At 42.9% G+C, this 21,426-nt stretch overlaps 1 protein-coding gene across 2 annotated transcripts; it reads left to right on the plus strand.

Moving 5' to 3' along the window:
- The first annotated feature begins 1,156 nt into the window (after positions 1–1,156).
- On the plus strand, positions 1,157–14,829 carry DYRK2 (dual specificity tyrosine phosphorylation regulated kinase 2). Of its 2 annotated transcripts, none has more exons than XM_012444939.3 (2): positions 1,157–1,199; positions 9,291–14,829. In XM_012444939.3, the coding sequence occupies exon 2, from the start codon at positions 9,312–9,314 to the stop codon at positions 10,896–10,898; it is 1,587 nt and encodes a 528-aa protein (XP_012300362.1). In that variant the 5' UTR covers positions 1,157–1,199; positions 9,291–9,311; the 3' UTR covers positions 10,899–14,829. The 2 variants fall into 2 exon arrangements, with proteins under 2 accessions (XP_012300362.1, XP_012300361.1); XM_012444938.2 differs by lacking the exon at positions 1,157–1,199 and adding an exon at positions 1,895–1,962.
- The last annotated feature ends 6,597 nt before the right edge of the window (positions 14,830–21,426 follow it).

The following is a 21,426-nucleotide window of genomic DNA, read 5'->3' on the forward strand; positions in this document are numbered from 1 at the left end:
GTAAGGAAATGGGAGGTGTCTCTGATGTTTATTTTTGCCTAGCAACCCACAGCCAACTGCTTCCCCAGCTGCCGTCCACACGCGCCTCTCTGCCTCCCCTTGTCCTAGCGACTGGCGAGCGGTCACTTGGTGTCAGTAAACCCGGGAGGGTGTGTGGTGGAGGTGGGAGGGCAGACCCTCTTTCGCCCCTGCTCAGGGTCACCAAGCCCAGCGGCGGCCCCTCCCGGGGCTTGATTCTCCGAGGTGACCCCCGCACAACTAAGTTATCTGCGATGAATTGGGGAGAGGGGAGTGGTTAAGTGGCTGGACTCAGAATGGTGGGACGGGGACGCAGTATTGTCTGAGCAGCCATTCGGTTCGAAGAGCTGAAAATGCATTCGTGTTCAGGGGCGCGCGTGGCAGGGGAGGGGTCTCTGCGACGCTTTGGGCCGGAGGGCAGCAGCGGTAGGTTGCGCTGTAAGGCAGAGGAGGGGCGCCGCGGGGGCCGGGGAGGGGAAAAGGTCGCCGGAGGTGAGCTGAGGGGAGCGGTGCAGATGGCCGGAGGGGGCAAGCGGAGGCCGCCGAGTTTTCCGCGGAGTGGAGGGGCGGCCGCGCGCGATCCGGGGGCGGGGAGGGGCCGGGCGGGGCCGGGCGGGAGGCTGGGTGGGGGTGGGGTGTGTGTGGCCCGGGCCCCCGGAGCCGGGGGCGGGGCATGCGGCGAGGGTGGCGAGGGCGGCGGGGGCGGGGCCGCGCGCCGGCGCCTGTGTGTGAGTGCACGGGGGCGCGCGCGCGGGCCCGGGAGAGGCTCCCGAGCGAGTCGGTCCTCGGTCCTTGCGGCGCTTCCAGCTCCCCGCGCCCCTATGTGAGGGAGACGGGGAGGCCCGCGGCGCGCAGGGGAGGGCGAGGCATGTGCACGGGCCGGAGGGTGCTGCGGCCGCCCGAGGAAGAGGAGGACGGCGGCGAGGAGGAGAGCGGGGGGCTCGCGGCGGCGGGCCCGGGCCGAGGGGATGCAGCGGACTGTGTGTGTCTGGCTGTAGCAGACGCGAGGCGGCGACGAGGCGCCGGGAACCCGCGTGAGGGGCGGCCGGGAGGCGGCGGCGGCCGCCAGAAGTAGCAGCAGGATCGGCGGCGGCGACGGCAGCCCTGAGATGCATTTTCCTCTCCAGCGGCCATGTTAACCAGGAAACCTTCGGCCGCCGCTCCCGCCGCCTACCCGACCGGTAAGGAGGCCGTGCCGCCGCCGCGCCGTCCCCCGGACTCCCGCCGGCCCCGGGCAGCCCCTTTGGCTTTGGCGGCTGCTGCCTGCAGGACCTCGAACAAAGTCGGCTGCACGGCGCGGGGGAGCCCCCGAGCGGACGTCGCGCGCCCCGGGCCCCGCGCAGGGTTGCGCGCAGCCCCGAAGGCCCCTCCGAGGGGAGCCCAACGCCCGCCCAGGCTTCTGCCTGCCGGGAACCCAGGCGGGGACCGTCCAGGCCTGACGCCCCGCCCTGCGCTGCCCGGGGCTTGGCGTGGCAGTGGCGCCCTGCTCAGCTGTCCAAACCCACCTCCCGGGCGCTGGCCTCCTGGAACGAGGGCCAGCAAGCCCCAGCGCAGCCCGGCTCCCCTGCCGGGTCGCGAACTCGCGCTCCAGGGCCCGACCTAACTTTGCAGCTGCTGGCGCCCCGCCCGTGGGTGTGCACTGGGGAGCCGTGACCCGAACGCCCGTTTTTACTGCCCCGGTCTCTTCCTTCGTCTTTCCCTGGAAGAGCGGCGTCGCTGCCCAGTGGGGTGGGAGGGTCCGGGTGGCTTTCTCCCCCCTGACCCTCTTTTGTCTCCTCCCGCACGTGGCTTCCAGGCCGAGGAGGGGACAGCGCCGTTCGCCAGCTTCAGGCTTCCCCGGGGCTCGGTGCGGGGGCCACCCGGAGCGGAGTGGGGACCGGCCCGCCCTCCCCCATCGCCCTGCCGCCTCTCCGGGCCAGCAACGCTGCCGCCGCAGCCCACACGGTGAGACCCAGCCCGCGGGCGGCCTGGGCGGTGGGGGCGGGAAGGGCCCCAGGCAGACGCACCCGGACTTGGAGGGTTCTGACGCCGGGAGAAGAGGGGTCGAGATCCGAGCAGCCCCACGCCCCGGGCCGGTGGCCTTCTCCTCGACGCCTCCCTCGTGAACTTGGGCGAGCCCAAAGCTGCAGCCACAAAGGAAGATTCGTGGCGTGGGCCCCTCACTTCCCCTCCGGAGCCCGCCCACTTCTGAGCTTCTCTTCCTAGGAACTTCCTCCTTGCTGCTTTCCTTCTGTCTTCCTCATTTTTCGTCCTTGCTTCCCAGTGCTCCCTTCCCTGACCCGGTAAACATCCCTGTCCTTCCCCCACCTCCCCATGGGTAGTGGGTATTTATAGAAACAGATATGTGTTAGGGGACAGCTAGACCGGCCTGCCCGGAAAATCGATCCCCCAAAGAGCCTCCCAGGCCTGGCTCCAGCCAGCAGGGAGCATCGCCAATTGTCCCCCGCGTGTGTAAGCATGTTTTATGAGTGCTACAGGTTTGAGCACAGCAGAAATTGTAATTAACATTAACAAAAATAAGAGCCGCGGCAGCAGTCAAACAAGCCACCCCTGTAGGATTCTGCAGTTGGACATTATTCAAAAGGAAAGGGCAAGCATTGCTTTGGAGGTGGGAAGGAAAAGGCACCTAACAGGTGCTGTGCTCTCTCAGAGGGCCCAGAGGGAGGGTAGAGACCCGGCGTGGGACTGGTTTCTGGTGGCTGCAGAGACTGGCCAGCTGGATTCAGCATGTACCTTTTCTCAGCTCCCAGGAATCACCCTTGGATGATGATGGCCAGACTGGAGGAGGTCTGCGCTTGGAGGAGGTGATGGTTTGGAGGTCTTTTTTTTCAATGGGCTCTTCCAGAGGAACAGCTTAAGATGGTTCTGTGTGAGGAATGCTTGCTAGCGATTGGTTTTATATGCCAAGTGAAAGTTGAGTTCTTGAAGAAAAGGCCATCCCCGGCCTACAGGGGAGTAGCTCTGGGGATCGTATGTTATGGGAAAACTTGTTTGTCAGAGGAGAACTGTGAGGGGATGTCTAGACTCTAGTTGCACCTGTTAGACCTGGAGAAATGTGTGCAAGTTTCATAGGAAAATGTTTTGTTACTGTTACTATCTTCCCTCTCCCTCTCTGTCTGTCTTGACATATCTTATCTCAGGGGTTGGGAATTCATTGCACAGAAGTTAACTAATCCGTGTTGGACTCTCGATAATAGTAGGATGGATGGTTCTGTGTATTACTGTTAAGTGTCCTTGTCACAGTGACATTTTAGTTAAGGAACTGCCTTTGATTTTAGGGCTTTGGATTTTTTTTTTCTTTGGGATCATCTGACAGTTTGGAAAATGGAATACCCAGTTTTTTTCTATGTGTTGATATATCACATGACATGATGTGAGCTGGAAAAAAAATACTTCGTTTGAGTGTGGATTCCAATTTTGTCAGGATGGGCTTTGCTTGATCAGAGCCTCTTTGCCATTGAAATACATGTAATGAAATTAGATAAAACGACAAGTCTCCACTGGAGGGAGAGCCTGTGGTGCACCAGAAAAGGAAGGATGTGAATGTGCTTCTCAGTACTCCTCATAATGGAGGCCTGTATTTTGCCGTGGCATGTGCCAGAGTTACTTGTTTTTAACGTGTGTGTAAACTTCAGTATGCTGTTAATTATTAGATGCTGGACTTTGAAAGTGTGAATTTGGGTATCAATGGTTGTTTAGTTTTGATTTTATTTCTGTAACATCGCAGATTTCATAGTACAGGAAAGGTTAAAAGAACCACCGAGTTTTACCTGGTTCTACTTTTTCCATTTATAGATGAGGAAGCAGACTCAGACAAGGTAACTGGTTTCGTCAAGATTCCCCAGCCAGTTCATATCAACGCCAGAGTGAAAGCCTACACCCTTCTGCATCTAGTATTAATCTACTGATGGACACTACTAATTCTAGAAAATTGTACTAGCTTCATTATAAATGCAAGAACCTTTGTAGACCCATATTCCTACATGTCTGTCAGATTTGTACAAATTTTTGGTTTTTAATTCCAGGGCAATTGCACGTAGGAAGAACTTCTAGAATGAATGGGGTTTGGGGAGGGCATTAAGGAGATAAAAATGATCTTGTCTGAGGAGCTTGCCCATATTTTCTCTTGCAGGCAGAAATAGTAGGCAGGAAAATAAAGATTATAAACTTTGGAATTTATCTAGTCCATTGCCGCTTTGTTTTATATCTCCATGCATAAGTTGTTTTACACTTTAGTTGTGTAGTTTATTTCTGTTTGTGTGAGAGAAAAAAGTGTTCCAATCACTATCTTAATTCCTATTATTTTTCTACTAATGTTAAATGGGAGGTATTAATAGATGTATTTTTAATTCAAAAATATTAAAATAATAAGTTTTGTAACTGTTTTACTGTGTGAAACGCTCTCCAGTTATGAGTTTTACCTTTATAAGATAATTTGAATTAAAATACACATGTTAAAAATGGCAATATTTTGAAGAAGAAAAAGTAGACATTTTACTCAGGGCCACACAGACTGTCAGAATGTTTAAGGAGGAGCTAAAATTCCAGTCTTTTTGGACTCGCTTCTATTCCCATAATACTGTACAGCATTTCTAAGATGACTTCAGAGAAATTTTAAAACGCCCAAAACTGTTAGCATAATGCGATATCTGCTGTTTGCCATTTTATTATTGGAAGAGATGAAAACTACCGAACTGGTTAGACTATTGTTTTACATAATATTTAATACCAGAATACTTCATGATCAAAGAAGCAAGCCTCTATTTGAACCCATAAATTGTAGCTATTTTAACAATTGTATTCATAATGTATTTTTAAATGTGACACACTGTGCTATACATTGGCATATCAGAATAAGCCATGATCTCAGACTTCAAGAGGCTGAGCAGGAGGGAGAGGTTTTTAATATCCTTAGTTTATGATGTAGTCTTGGCATATGCATTCTAGAAATGTTCTGGCGTTTCTGGTCCCTCAGCACCCCCGCCCCACTCTCTGCCCCATTTTTTACAAGTCAGTTAATTGTACTTTCAAGCTTGATTGTGATTTTAGAGTTCTGCAATATTTGAAATTCAAAGTTCTCTTTTGCTAGAGCTTCTCAAATGAATCTCTAACATCTGGAAAGCTTTTAAGATTGCATGTGTTGCTTTTAGGTGTTTGGTTGATGTGTCTGCTACAAGTACTTTATACATGGTTTATTTGATGTATCTGCTACAGGTAATTTATACTTGGAGGTCCTTTGCCTCCAAGTCAGTGTTGATGCACTGCAAGCCTAACATCTCATGACTTAGGTCACCAGGGACATTTGCCAATTCCCAGGGCATTGACTTCATGTTTCCTTATGAAGGTACACAGTGTAGTTCACAGTAACAACTCCAAGAGAGGCAAGAGTTAACAAGGAGGAAATATTGACATGTATTCCTCCATCCCACAGATATTTATGGAGGGCTTACTATATGCCTGGGTTTACGTTATTGAGGACTTAGAAACATAAGAGAGGACCCAGCCCTGGAATTGCTCATAGCCAGACAGGTGCATCTGATGTTAAAACAATTGCAGTAAAGAGAAATAACTGTTAGATTAATACTCTCTGAGTAGAGAAGAAGCTGTTTAGTAGGTCAGGGAAGGTTTCACAGGGGAGGTGAAAGTTGAACCAGGCATTGAAGGGTGAATCACCTAGATATGAGAAAGGAGATTCCAAGAAACATCTGGAAAGGACAATAATAATGCTTTCATTGACTAACTACTAAGCAGTTTACACATATTACCTTACTTATTCCTCCTAATAGCCCTAATGGGGTAACTTTGTTACCTTCTTTTTGCAGACAAGGGCACTGAGGTTAACAGAGATGAAGTAAATTGCCCTGGCTCACACATTTAGTAAATGGTGGAGTTGGATCATTTAATGTGTGTCTAACTGAAAATTTACCATTATGAAACATGACCTCACTAAAAGCAGAGAAATGTAAAAAGCGCATGGTGTTTTTGGGTTCTGGGCTATCTAGTTTTGTTCCCCTTGGAGAGAAGAGTGATAGTAGTTGATAAGAATGGAAGGAGTCAGATCATTTAGCCTCTAAATTTTAGAGCCCTGTTTTCTTAGTGGTAAGTTCTTGCATTAGCTGTGGAAATAGGTTACAGTCATGGGCCGTGGGCAAAAGCAAGAGTGGTCTTGGGTTGAGACTTTTAAATGGTAACTCTAAAAGTACTATGGAGAGGAGATTTGAGGAATTCTAGACCCAGAAGCAAGGCAGCATGTTATGATGCTGCCGCCTCAGTTGCCCCAGTGAAAGACATCAGGAGAGTGACATGAGGCAGTGTTGATGGAAAGGGCATGGGATAGTAATGATGAGTCTTCTTGGTGACTTGGGAAGGTGAGGGCTGTGTTGAGAGGCTTTCCAGGCATAGTGCTGAGGATTCATTTGCAGGTGGATAGCCTGAGTGACTACATGGAGGATCAGCCTTCTGTTTATCAAAAATTCAGAATTATGGAAGTGGGAAACCGGTTTGGTAGAAAAATTCATGAGTTAAGTTTGAGTTGCAGGCCGGGCATGGTGGCTCATGCCTATAATCCCAGCACTTGGGAGATCAAGACGGGCGGCTCATGAGGTCAGGAATTTGAGACCAGCCTGGCCAACATGGTGAAACCCCGTCTCTACTAAAAATACAAAAATTAGCCGGGCATGGTGGCGGGCCCTGTAATCCCAGCTACTCTGGAGGCTGAGGCAGAAGAATCGCTTGAACCCAGGAGGCTGAGTTTGCCGCTTGAACCCAGGAGACTGAGTTTGCCGCTTGAACCCAGGAGGCTGAGTTTGCCGCTTGAACCCAGGAGGCTGAGTTTGCAATGAGCCAAGACCATGCCATCGTACTCTAGCCTGGGCGACAGAGCAAGACTCCATCTCAAAAAAATGATAAAAGTTTTGAGTTGCTTGTGGAGAGGGAGCTGATCGATAGTTGGCTGTGTATGTCTTGCGCTCAGGAGTTAGCATATTGGGTCCTGGGCTATCTAGTTTTGTTCCCCTTGCTCTGAGCTCAAGGAACAGATGTGCAAAAATCAGGCTGTGGGCAGTTGCTGAAGGCCTGGCTGTGTTCAGGATCAGTTGCAGGGTGTTATGGGAGTGAGAAGCCAAGAGAATTGAGGCTTGAACTCTGGCGAGCTCTTGAACCCATCTAAGGTTAGGTGAACTAGTAGTTGATACTGCAAAGGAGACCAAGAGAAGGCAATTGGAGATACAGAAGAATGTTGTTTCTTGGCAGTCTCTTTAGTTTTAATTACTAAAACATTTGTGATCATGTATTAAATTATGCGAAACACGAAAATTGCTTGAAGTGAATTTCTGAGGCTCGGTTTTGCTTTGCTGTCTTTTTAGAAATCCCTAAAGCCCCAAGGTTAATTTTGTCCTAATGAAGAAGCTGTATGCTTTTTATAGCATATATACAGGTAATGTGGATATTTCTTCTGAAATATCACCATCCCATTCTGAAGAAAATGGTTGTATAGGAGAGAGGTATTTTGATTCAGGTCACTTTATTACTTAGTGTTTGAAAGACCACCGTGGATAGGAGAGTGTGCAGATAGCAAGGCTGTGGAAGAAAAGCACTGGACAAGCCTATATGTCTTTTATATATGCCCAAGACTTGCCTGATTCATTTTTATGGCCTGCCCTGCTTTTAGCATAGAACAAGGATAAAATAACCTGTCTAGCTACTCTTATTGAATATAAGGTCACCTAGCATGGAGTATCATTACGAATTTAATAAAAAAGCTCAATTGTAAGTGAGAAATGATATCCCTGAGCCTATGAAGTCAGAAACAGGCCCAAGTACTATCTTCTGTTTTGTTTTAGTTAGAAGTGAGCAGAGAAGAAGCTCACACTCCACACATAGTCATTGTGCGTATCATGTATTTGATAAAGAAAATGTGAAAGTCTTGGTGTGCTAGTAAGAAGGAATTGGAATTTCATTTTATAATCCAGGTGTTCCCGAATCATTTTTTGAATTACTATGTTACATATACAGAGCTCTCCTGCTCTTTCAGTAGTATGTAAAACCCCAAAGGTAGAATTTAAAAGGGGATAATAGAAAAAATACTGATGGCAATGGAATTTATTTAGTTAATTGTAAGTTCCTGGAGGGCAGGGACTCTGTCACTTTGGCAGCCAGGCTTCTGTTAGTAGTTGAATGAATGAGGTGGATTGTGACGACAAGTTGATGTAAGATTTCATATAAAAATCACCTTCCAGGCCGCTTTAAGACTTGGAGTTGTCCAAGGCAAGAATTCCTAACTGGGAGAGGATCCTGGCTGCCAGTCCTCTCCTACCCCTTACCCCTCAGCAGTGATAATGCTTGAAGGAAATCACAAGAAGATTCTTAGTAGAGGACTGGGGCCCCTTGGTTCACACCATTGGTAGAGTTTAGACAGGAATGGCATGGGTACTGGAAACATAAGTTGCTTCTTTGGACCAACTTCTTGGAAGTTGGAAAGCTGAGTAAGTATCCAAGCAGCTCATAGAAATGCACATCTTCAGAGAGCTGAGCCACTGACCGGAGGAAGGCCAAACAGTGTGGTCGTTGCTTGGTTTGTTGTGCTGAATGCCTTAAATGGTTATTACACTTAGTAAAGCCTGGAAACTTTTAAAAAATAGGTTAGGGGTTTATAAGATGCTATTGTGCACATCTACATGAGAGTCTTTCGAGCCTAAAAACACAGGGTTTTTGTTTGTTTTTGTCACTGGATCATGTGTGCACTTAGGTTTCATCAGATTTTCAAGGAAAGGAGAAATACTGGTGATAAAGTGTTTTCGGGATAGGTATTAGGGAAAGAATAGTGAACAAGACAGACATGGTCCCTGTCCTCTTGTTAACAAACTACTAGATGAAATGTGAAAGATGCTGTGATCTGTGGGTGAAGGAGCCAACGTACAGTCTTATGTGTGCATGTTTTTTCTGTATCCTGTTTCATTTTTATATCGAGTATGGATTGAGTGGAACACCTATGATGTGCCAGGCCCTATACTAAGTGTTAGTTATAGAATGATAAAAAAAATTATGGTCTCTGCCTCCATGGGGACCCCTGAATATGTACAGCAAACCCTCTTGTCTGTTAGGCATGCATTTATAAGGTTCGTTTTTCAGGATCACAAGTTTTGTGGCCTTACTCGAACCAAATTGGATTTTGTAAAGGTGGGGTATGGGGGATATTGTTTGGGTGTGACTTACACCCAATTTGAATAGACATACCACTTCTTTTCTATTTATATCTCCTGTCTGAATTCCAGATTGGCGGCAGTAAGCACACAATGAATGATCACCTGCATGTCGGCAGCCACGCTCACGGACAGATCCAGGTTCAACAGCTGTTTGAGGATAACAGTAACAAGCGGACAGTGCTCACGACACAACCAAATGGGCTTACAACAGTGGGCAAAACGGGCTTGCCAGTGGTGCCAGAGCGGCAGCTGGACAGCATTCATAGACGGCAGGGGAGCTCCACTTCTCTGAAGTCCATGGAAGGCATGGGGAAGGTGAAAGCCACCCCTATGACACCTGAACAAGCAATGAAGCAATACATGCAAAAACTCACCGCCTTCGAACATCATGAGATTTTCAGCTACCCTGAAATATATTTCTTGGGTCCAAATGCTAAGAAGCGCCAGGGCATGACAGGTGGGCCCAATAATGGTGGCTATGATGATGACCAGGGATCATATGTGCAGGTGCCCCACGATCATGTGGCTTACAGGTACGAGGTCCTCAAGGTCATTGGGAAGGGGAGCTTTGGGCAGGTGGTCAAGGCCTACGATCACAAAGTCCACCAGCACGTAGCCCTAAAGATGGTGCGGAATGAGAAGCGCTTCCATCGGCAGGCGGCGGAGGAGATTCGAATTCTGGAACACCTGAGGAAGCAGGACAAGGATAACACAATGAATGTCATTCATATGCTGGAGAATTTCACCTTCCGCAACCACATTTGCATGACGTTTGAGCTGCTGAGCATGAACCTCTATGAGCTCATCAAGAAGAATAAATTTCAGGGCTTCAGCCTGCCTTTGGTTCGCAAGTTTGCCCACTCGATTCTGCAGTGCTTGGATGCTTTGCACAAAAACAGAATAATTCACTGCGACCTTAAGCCTGAGAACATTTTGTTAAAGCAGCAGGGTAGAAGTGGTATTAAAGTGATTGATTTTGGCTCCAGTTGTTACGAGCATCAGCGTGTCTACACGTACATCCAGTCGCGTTTTTACCGGGCTCCAGAAGTGATCCTTGGGGCCAGATATGGCATGCCCATTGATATGTGGAGCCTGGGCTGCATTTTAGCAGAGCTCCTGACGGGTTACCCCCTCTTGCCTGGGGAAGATGAAGGGGACCAGCTGGCCTGTATGATTGAACTGTTGGGCATGCCCTCGCAGAAACTGCTGGATGCATCCAAACGAGCCAAAAATTTTGTGAGCTCCAAGGGTTATCCCCGTTACTGCACTGTCACGACTCTCTCAGATGGCTCTGTGGTCCTCAATGGAGGCCGTTCCCGGAGGGGAAAATTGAGGGGCCCACCAGAGAGCAGAGAGTGGGGGAACGCGCTTAAGGGGTGTGATGATCCCCTTTTCCTTGACTTCTTAAAACAGTGTTTAGAGTGGGATCCTGCAGTGCGCATGACCCCAGGCCAGGCTTTGCGGCACCCCTGGTTGAGGAGGCGGTTGCCAAAGCCTCCCACCGGGGAGAAAACGTCAGTGAAAAGGATAACTGAGAGCACCGGTGCTATCACATCTATATCCAAGTTACCTCCACCTTCCAGCTCAGCTTCCAAACTGAGGACTAATTTGGCACAGATGACAGATGCCAACGGGAATATTCAGCAGAGGACAGTGTTGCCAAAACTCGTTAGCTGAGCTCATGTCCCCCGATGCTGGTAATCTGAAAGATACGACATTGCTGAGCCTTACTGGGTTGAAAAGGAGTAGCTCAGACCTGTTTTTATTTGCTCAATAACTCATTTGTATCTTTTCAGCACTTAATTTTAATGTAAGAAAGTTGTTCATTTTGTTTTTATAAAATACATGAGGACAATGCTTTAAGTTTTTATACTTTCTGAAACTTTGTGTTCTAAAAGTACAATGAGCCTTACTGTATTTAGTGTGGCAGAATAATAACATCAGTGGCAGGCCATTGATTACTTCACGACTGCCATGCATTTACAGATTGGTGTCAAAGACATTCACTATGTTTTTATGGTTCATGTTATATTCTCCCCAGGGTGACAGCCCCTTAAGGCCCTCCTTTTCCCTCCATTCTCCAGGTCCATGCACAGGTGTAGCATGTCCTGCTTCTGTTTTTCATAAATTAATCTGGGTGGTGGGGGTAGTGGGAGGAGAATGGTCAGGATGAAAGTGATATTCTAAGAAAAACTGTACCTTAGAGATTTTTCTCTAGTGTGCAAACAAATACAAAATAAGATCCCCAAGGTTTAAACTGCCTAGTTAGCATTCTGACATTCTAAAAGCCGGCAAAGCAGCTTTTAGTGGATACATGGAAATGGAAACGTGTGTGTTCCTCCAAATTTTCTAGTATGATCAACGAGCTGTTTTGTAAAGAAGCCTCATGTTACAGAGTTGCTTTTGCACCTAAATTTAGAAATATATTCCATGAACTGTTCCTCCCTTTTCTCTGCTTTTCTCTTCTCTGTTCCTTTTTTAATACCACACATCTGTTGCTTGTGTTTAGTTTGTTTTCTTCCTTCAACTGTATATCCCAGACTGTTAATACAGAAAAGAGACATTTCAGCTGTGATTATGACCATGGTTTCATATTCCAATTAAAAAAAGAACAGCAGCCTAGCTACTTAAGGTGGGGATTTCCATAGTTCCAAAGAAGATTTAGCAGATTAGAGTGAGTTCACACTTTTCAGGTGCCACTGTAAGGTTCTCTTAGCCTGGGAAAGTATCAGCTCTTTCTTTAAAAAGAAAGTGTTGAAAATCCTCTTGACAACCAGAAGTCACTTTGGCTGTTCAGTAAGGCCAATATTAACAACATGTTGAGAGGAGGAAAAGTTCAACCTCAAGTTAAATGGTTTGACTTATTCTTTGTATCATTAGAAGAACCCCAGAGATAGCATTCCTCTATTTTATTTTACTTTCTTTTGGATTGCACTGATTATTTTTGTGGAATGACACTTTATCTGGCAAAGTAACTGAGAGTTTGGTAAAAGAATATTTTCTTCTCTGAATAATTATTTTTCACAGTGAAAATCTCAGTATTTTATCACAAATGTATGAGCAATGATCTATATCAGTTTCAAGGCACGTGGAAAAAGATTTTTAGTATGTGCAATTTAATGTAGAAAGATTTCTGCCTGTTTGGACAATAGGTTTTGGGTAGTACAAGTTAGGATAAAAAATCTTATATATGCACAGAGATTATTGTATTACCTGTAAATTGATTTACAAGTACTTAAAAGCATGGTCCCCAGTGAGGCCAAGAAAGTTTCTGGTTAAGTTCTTTAATAATAATCCTACAGTTTCTCTTAAAAAAAAAAAAGTAGTTTTGAAAAAAACACTTATCTTTTGGCTTTGTCGGTTGATGGTGGAAAAACATGCTCAGGAAATATTTCAGATATTTGCCAAAAAACCAGTAATAAGGTTAGCTTATCAAAATAGTGATAGATATTTGCTTTACTATTTAAGGTGTCACTGATAAATTAATTTGTACTTCTGTCTGTGTTTAGAAATTATAGCTTCTTTTCCTTTAGTCAAATTCTTTAGCATACTATACACATTTCTGTGTAATCTGTGAAGTGCAATAATATGTTAGTTACATTTTAAATAATGCTCATGTGACAGTACTCCCAATCAATGGCTTATAGAATTTAAAGATATGTGTGTTAGATTTTGGCTTAAAGGCGTAAGAAGTATAAGACTTGGTTTGGGGTTTTATAAGACCACCAGCCTATTAATGATGGTTAGCTTCTTTAGATCATTAAATCAATAAAAACATATACTGCTGTTTTCCTCTTCTAATGCTTCTCTTCCATTTCCAATTATCTTCACATTTAAGTTTAAATATACAAACCTGAGCCTGCCGTTACTAATTTCCCTATAAAATGATGATACATGTGAAAATTTATAAATGGACTAATACTGCTTGTCTTTCCCTTACCACACAAAACTGGTTCATAAGAGGCCAGCAGTGAATTTGTGACTGTCTTTATTCTTAAATGGAAACCAGAAACTTTTACACCAAACTATAATGTGCAGCACTGTGGAGCTTTCTTTTTTATTTTCCAAGTACAGTGGAATTTTTTTATTCACAAGAGCTGCCACATTTCAGCTTTTAGTGATAGAGAACTGCTGTCATGTCAAAAAAAAAAAAGAAAAATTACTGCATCTTTGTGGTTTTAAAACATAAATTAATGAAGGGCTCTGATAGGCTATTAGGAGTTGGCTTGGAAACAGTTTTTGGTCTCACAGGTTACCATTGTCTAGGGATGTCTGAGCTGTTTTCAGATTGAGGAATAGCACAGTGTTGTCTTGTCTGGCAGTCTCATTTGGCTCTGTTTCTTGCACCACCAGAGTGTTCATTACCACTTAAATATATTACTCTAGCAGTGGAACAACAGAGTGGTGTAAGACACTGTAGATTAACAGTAGAGGAGAAATTGTGCCCTTAGTGTTAACAATGTGCCTTTTGTTCTGAATGCCATACTGTAGGGCATGCATTTTTTGGCCTCTCTTTAACTCTTTGAATACAGTCAGTAAGGATGGAACCCACCTCTGCAAAGATACATCTGTCTTAAATATCTAGTTACAGGCCTTAATAGAAACCATAAGGCATGACTCATCTTCAGGCACTGAAAAAAGATAACCATCAGGTAGTGTTACACAGGGACTTCCTATGTTTAAGGGGTTAAAGATGGTCTTTGTTGTATCTTCTCATCAAACTGATTTTTAAATATTTTTTTTTTGTTATGGTAACACTAGACAAAAATCAACTGTATTTGTAAAAATTTACCTCAAACCATTTAATTTTATAGTGTGATTAATCCCAGGGCATTTGGTATGAACCAAAGTGCATTCCTTTTATATGTGCCTGGCTCTAGTAAGGATGGCCAGGGATTTTTACAATTTGGGTGCAAGGCACTTAAGCCACTTTTAAACTTAATGGGTGGTTTGGGGTCGTGTTAAATGACTCCATCAGAATGTTAGAAAACACTTTAGGCATCAGTAGCATTGGGCCATATTGGAATCCTAAAGTGTGAATTATTTTAAGGAGAGCATTCATTTTTGTAATTTTTTTCATCAAGAATATTTCTGGCAAGCAGAAGACTTTTTAACAAAAACTGATCTGGTCTCGGTAAAGGTTTTAATATTGCCCAACATAATGCTGTGATAGCATTTAAAAAAAGTATTTGTGAACTCTTTGTTTCTTAGGGGCTTGTACATCTCTCTGCTATGGACATATATAAAATTACTTGTAATTATACTCAGCTCAACTGCTACAGTTATGTCTAGGCAGTGGCTTGGGTTTTTAATCGAGCAACAACTTAGACACGTGACTGTAATATGCTGCAACTGTGTGTACTGAAAATATGTGAAAATGGTTGAATGTGGACTGTGTATATATGTATGTAAAAATTTCTGTGAGATGCTGCTGTCGCCACTTAACATTAAATATGTTCTAGTGGATTTTAATCCTAGTGGCCAGTTCTATGATACTGTATGTATTGTACAGCTGATGACAGGAGTAAGACTGTTTAGTGAATATTTGTTAAATTTTATTGTTGTGGCCAGAGATAATTTCAGAATAAAATTTTAATGTCCTACCTTACTTTTCTCCCCTTTCTAACTATAATTTAACTCCTGATCTATTTCTGGTATTATTGTTTGTCTGTTAGCCTGGAGAGGGTTTAGAATTCAAAATAGATGGCTCTATATCAGTGTCTTGAGAAGTTAAAAATAATTCATTCTACTATTTTGTTCATAGCAATATTTTATTAGTTCAGTGTAAGTATGCAGATTCCAAGTGGAAAGACAAAGGTTTTAGTATTTAGCTCTTGCTTTTCTTAGGATATTCTATTCCTTTACCGTTAAGATTTTTATGTTATTTTTTTCTATATAGCCCCTGCCATGTTCTTTATTATGCTAGAGCTTCATATCTTCTATTTTAACCTTCAAGATGATAGTTAAAGCTGGGGGAGCAGAGTCTGTCAATTATTCCTCACTAGTCTTCATTCTTTTCTCTGCACAAGTTCTGGTCAATTATCCTAATGTGCTCTAACCAACTCCACCCAATGTTTTCTTATGTGTTTGCAGTTTTTGTACTTGGTGGTCTCTATGGTTCACATTTTTTGTGTTTTAGTGTCTCCTGCCTTGGTTGGCTCAGAAAATAAGGCCTAGGAACTGCAACTAGCTCATGATTTGTCAAGTTCAGTTAATACCAAGCTAAGCGTTTACTTCAGATGACAGCAAGCAGATGCTCTAGTAATTTGTCAGACATTGCAGGGATATTGTGTAGTCAAATATTTCCCTCTTGTGGAAAGAACTACCTCACATTTTTATTTATTTTCCTTCTGTTATGAACAGCCAAGGAATTACTTAGTGTGGCTTCCTGTGTCAATACTGGGATATGCTTAAAGAAGGGAACGCTACAAGAGCTCCCAATTGTCTCATCATAGCCTGCACAATAGATTTTCGTCACTGTTAATCTTGCTTCTCAAAGTTCGTGCCCAGTGCAAAAAACCCAACCAACAAACCCCAAAATCCAATATATTTAGAAATGTGTTAAGAGGTATGTATTATGTACAAGATTGAAAATTGGTGCTAAAGTGGCAATGTAAATTTAAAATTTCTTGTCCAGATCTCACTGATTGACTCAGGAGATTATAGTTTCTACTCATTCTATTTCCTTTGATCAAATCTTTCAAAAGGTCTGTTTAAAATTGATCAATGTGCTATTCTGCTTGAATCTCTACAATCCTATCCCTTTTGGAATCAACAGCTACACAAATAAATACTGTTGGAACTTGAAAGATGCCTTCAAACTAGCTGTAGAAAATGTCCTTAGCTGACATTGATATTGGTCTGATAGAAGGGGAAATTGATTTGACTACTTTCTGTTTCAAAAAGAGTGGTAAGAGGGATTTTACTTACTACTGTTTCTGAAGAGTAGTAAGAGGGATTTTAGGAAGTTATTTGTGGCTTTCTTTTTTTCTTAAGTTTGAATTACACTTCATTTCCTTTGGGTTATTAGGCAAATAAACGCTTGTCATTAGTAATACTTAACACTGTCCAAAATGAAAAATGACTGCCAGTGTGTCGCACATACATAAGAAAATTGCATCTTACTGCAAAGTCTTTGGTTTGTTTCCTTATTTGGTTTGACTTACTATTTTGCTATGGTCACATCCTTAATATCTGTGGTGTATTTCTCATATATATATGGGGTGGGGTCATAGTTGCCATTCCCATGTGTCTCAAGGAAGTTTAATGAGGAAACTAATGAGTTAATAATTTACTCTTCTGAAGAAAGCTGACATTTTAGGAGTATTAACAAGTCGTCTATAATAAGGAGCAGCAAGAATATATTATGATTGTATCACATGTTCCAGAAAGCATTACCCCTTACACAAAAAGCTCCTTAGAGATTTCACGGTGTTGTATGAACATCAGTTTATCCTTACACATCCCTATGAGCTATAATTACCCTCACTGGATACTTGAGGAAAATGAAGTGACTTGCTCCAAAGTGACTTTGCAAAAACATTGCAGTTTGGGGCTTAGGTTGTAATCAGATAATTTTGGTCTTGAACAGTAAGGGAAAATCCACAATCATTCATAACACACAAAAATTTAGAAAGGGGGGAAAGTTGAGCTAGCAATGGGCATTTCTATTATTTAAGTTACGTATTAGTTTGCAGGAATGTTTTTCAAGTGGGACAAACTAAAAATTTGAGGACTAGAGCATCGTAGTCTCTTTAAGTGCACCTAATAATGCATGTGCACACACCCTCAGTTAATTTGTAAAAGAGTGACGTCTCATTATTTGTAGAGAGCTTATAGTAGCTTCATTTTTTAATTATAGTAGCTTCATTATTTTCTGTGTTCTTAATTTTTTTTTTACATTTGAAAGTATGAAAATATTTTTGACACTTTACTGATTCTCAGGGATTAAAAGTTAAATTTTACTGACTATAGCAGCAGGTAAATTTTTAAATTTACTCAGGTTTCCTATACTTGGCCTCCTATTTAAGAAAATATAGAATGGCTGCCAGGGAAATATATAAAAATAAAAACTTCAAATACAATTTTAAAATACCAATTTGTAAATAAACCAATTTTACAAACTAAAATATTGTGTCTTTCCTTGCTTTTTATCCCAGTTTATCTCCCCTCCTAATTTTGAGGAGTTTTCTATATGAAGACTATTTCTTCATTTGTAAAAATGAAGTATATGCTATTTGCAAAACCAAAGCCCATGAAAAGGCCCAAATCATTTAATTAAAGCTCACTGAATTATTTTCAGTTGTTTTGGGAGAAATGTAACTATTTATAAGCAATTTATGTAGACCTGCAGCAAACAAATGTATGAGTAAGTTCGGGCTAATTTGTCATCTTTTTATCTGAAGAGGAATACCCTACTTAATTTCCCTTGTCTGTAAAATGCAATTTATCAGAATTTTGGCTAGGGTAGCCTTAAATATAAGAGAAAATGCAGATGGCATTTATTTGTCAAATATTTATTAAATGCCTCTTACAGCCCAGAAACTATGGTAGTCATTAGGGATATATAATGCTGAACAAAACACAGTGCTTTTTTAAAGGAAGTCTTTAGACTGGTTGGGAAGGCAAACATGGATAATTATATGAACAAATACATGGTTGCAAAGTCATAAGTGCTGTGCAGGGAAAGCATGTTGTCCTGAGTGTGTGTGCAGTGTTATGTTGTACAGATCCAAGATGGCTTCCCTAGGAAACAAACAGCTTTTGAGCTGAGGAACGAAGAGCATGAATAGAGACCCTGTAGCTAGAGGAAATAAGCTGAACAGTTGAAGGCAAGGCCACATGGCCAGAGTGCAAAGCATGGGAGAACCTGGTGTGAAACAAAGCTGGGGAGGTGGCTGGGCACTGGAACATGCAAAGCCCTGTAGGTGCTATTAAAGATTTTGGTCCTTATCCTATAGGCAAGGCAGCCACCAAGAGATTTTAACGAGGAAATGCCATGAGCAGATTGGCTCTGCCTGGCTTTATAGGAAAGTGCTGAGATGGGTAAGAGTTGATAAAGGAAGCCCAATTGGAAGTGTTTGCAAGAGATGGCCTGCAGAGTGGGGAAGGACTTTTAAAGAAAATGGATTTGAGGGCTCCTTAGGATACAGAAAGACAGATGCTCTCTGATTTACAATGGATCAACTTAAAATGTTTTGAGTTTGTGATGGGTTTATCTGGTATTGAATGCACTTTCAATTTACATTTTCAACTTCTGATGGGTTTATCAGGAAGTAGCCCTTTCATAAATCCAGGCACATCTGCATTAAGATAAAAATAACAGTGATATTTCTTTGTGTCTGAAAAGTAGTTGTTGCTATTTTGGTCTGGTTTGCTACATTGCATCAAAGGGAATCACAGTATTTTATTTGTTTAAGGAAAGGGTTGCAAATTAATGCTTTTGGTTACAAAGTATGAAGCACTGGTACACTATCTTCTGCTGATGATTTGAAGCCTTTGAGTAAAATCTTGTTTATTAATTGCTTCAAATTCTTTTCAGAAAAATTTAAATTTTAAAAAGATTGCAAAAACAGGGTGGGGGGATTATATATATATATATATATATATATATATATATATATATATATTTTTTTTTTTTTTTTTTTTTTAAAGACGGGGTTTCACCATGTTGGTCAGGCTGGTCTTGAACTCCCGACCTCAGGTGATCCGCCTACCTTGGCCTCCAAAGTGCTTGGATTACAGGCGTGAGCCACCACGCCCAGCCAAACAGACAGTTTTCTTTTTCTTTTTTTTTTTTTTTGAGACGGGGTTTCACTATATTGGCCAGGCTGGTCTCAAACGCCTGACCTCAAGCGATCCACCAGCCTCGGCCTCCCAAAGTGCTGGGATTACAGGCGTGAGTATTAAGACTAAAATGAATGAAGGGAAGAAGAGAGGGAAGGATGGGGAGAGGGAGGCAACTAGATTCGTGAGAAAGAATAACAAAACAGACTGGGAGGTCAGTAAAGGCCATTCTGGCACAGTGGCGTGGATGTGGTGTTCTGAAGGAGGAGCGCAAGAGCAAGCAAGGCAACCTCCCTCTCCTCCTCCCTCCCTTTCCTTCTTCCCTTCCTTTCATAGAAATTAAACTTTTACTGTACAAGATGGTATATTTGGATTTGGCCTATTTGGGTTTACCAAAACAAGCAAAAATTATAAAAGGAGTAAACGAGGAGGAGAAGGAGGAGCTAGGTCCTTGCTTTTGAGGACATTATGTTTAATTAGGAAGGTAAGAGTAGACAGAAAACATTGAACAATTTAGAACGTTGAAAGATAACATTCAGAATAAGTACAGGTCATTTGTGTTGCTCTTGGATAAGAATAGCTTCAAGAAGGTGGGTGTCCAGCCAGGTCTTGATGGAATTCAGGTAGAGAGAAAAAGGACATTCTAGGGGAGTAAAATTGCTGTAACTGAGGGATGTCAGGAATCATTCATTCATATGGTCATCCAGTATTTACTGAGCACCTAGGTATATGATTTTTGGCGTAATGCAAGGGATGGGCAAAGAGACTGGGTTTGTGGCAGGGCGATGCAGGGTGAAGGGGGAGAATCATTTCTTTCGAAGGTAGGCCTTGTGGTGTGGTTTTCTCAAATGTGCCATGTTGTTGTAGCCACTACATGTGCTGTCTCTGTCTAGAATGCATTTGCCAATCTCTGCCTCATCCTGTGAGACTCAGCCCACGCCAGATGTCACTGCCCCTACAAAGTCCTCTTTAGCCTGAGGTTGGGCAAGGTCACCCTTACCAAAAGCTATCACTGGCAGTCATTCTGCTAACTGCAGGGGAGTGGAACTGAGTTGAGAAAGCAGTGGAAACTTCTCCCCTGTTTCCCTCCATCCTTCCCACTGGGCACTCACTGACAACAAAACAAAAAACAAATGAAAAACAAAAAGCAAGTGATGTCTGAAGATACAATTTTATTAAGAGAGGTACTTGTTAACCAGATGATCATAAACTGTTTATACTTTGTAACCAGTGCCCAGCACGAGAAGCAGCTAGATTCGTGAGAAAGAATAACAGAACTGAGAGGTTGGCAAACGCTGCTCTGGCATGGTGGTGTGGATGTGGTGTTCTGAAGGAGGAAGTAGCTCAAGAGCAGGCCAGAGCATGGGATGGAGGCTTGCAAGTCTGGAGTTTGGTGAGCCAGGGCAAAGCACGTGCAAGATAAAGAGGGAAAGAAATGCAATGCCAGACCTTGGAGAAGGCCACACAGACCTTTTGGAGGAGCTGGGAATTTATTCTGATTACACCAGGAAGCCATTGATGCATTTGCAATACATTTAAAACAAACAAACAACAACAACAAAACAATAATTCTGGCTTCCTATGGAGACAAACTGGAGGGGAGCCATATGGAAATGGTGCCACTCCTTGAGACAGAGTTCTAACCATCTGGGAAAAGTTGGGAGACATGATTTGACAGAAAAAGGAATGGTCCTCCACCAGAAGTTCTATTTAGGAAGTGAGGTGAGGTGGGGATAAGGCCATGTGGGATTCTGAGGATACCATTTTTGTTGCTACTTTTGTAACTGAAATAACATAGGCTGAAAAAAAGTGTTTTTACAATATGGCTATACAAAAATTACAGATGCAATGTAATTAATCTCTAAAGGACATTTTAAATCAGTGAGAAAAATGCTAATACACCAGTGAAAAACAGAGACAATAACACCTTTAAAAAATGTACATGAGCGACATCAATAGATCAAACATTTTTTGAATTATGAATCAAAATAATATAAATTAAAGCTATGAGTTTATTTTTAACCCACAAAACATCATCAATTAATGAAACAACCATGTTTATTGCTAGCAAGGGTGTGGTGTGGCATAAAGCACTCATTTGATGCTGCTGGGGCATAATTAGCAGAAACTTTCTGGAGGGCACTTGGTAATCTGTACCAAGAGCTTTAGAAATGCTCATTCATTTTTACCTGTTGATTCTACTTCCAGAAATTGATATCAGAAATAATCCATGATGTAAACAAAGAGTTATATACAGGAATAATCATATCTACTAGCACAAACTTAGGAAAAAAACCCTGTATCCATTAACAGAGGATTGCTTAATAAATTATAAATATATGAATTATGAACAAAATGTTTACAGCACAATATTACACACACAAAAAAGGCAGCATACAAGTGAATGTCCTCCCTACCA

This window comes from Aotus nancymaae, unplaced genomic scaffold, assembly GCF_030222135.1.
Source record: "Aotus nancymaae isolate 86718 unplaced genomic scaffold, 86718_ANA_hifiasm-v0.15.2.pri h1tg000016l, whole genome shotgun sequence".
NCBI lineage: Eukaryota > Metazoa > Chordata > Mammalia > Primates > Aotidae > Aotus > Aotus nancymaae.

Excerpts from the sequence above, each read along its gene's own strand:
- DYRK2 (XM_012444939.3), top strand. The coding sequence starts at position 9,312 with ATGAATGATCACCTGCATGTCGGCAGCCACGCTCACGGACAGATCCAG.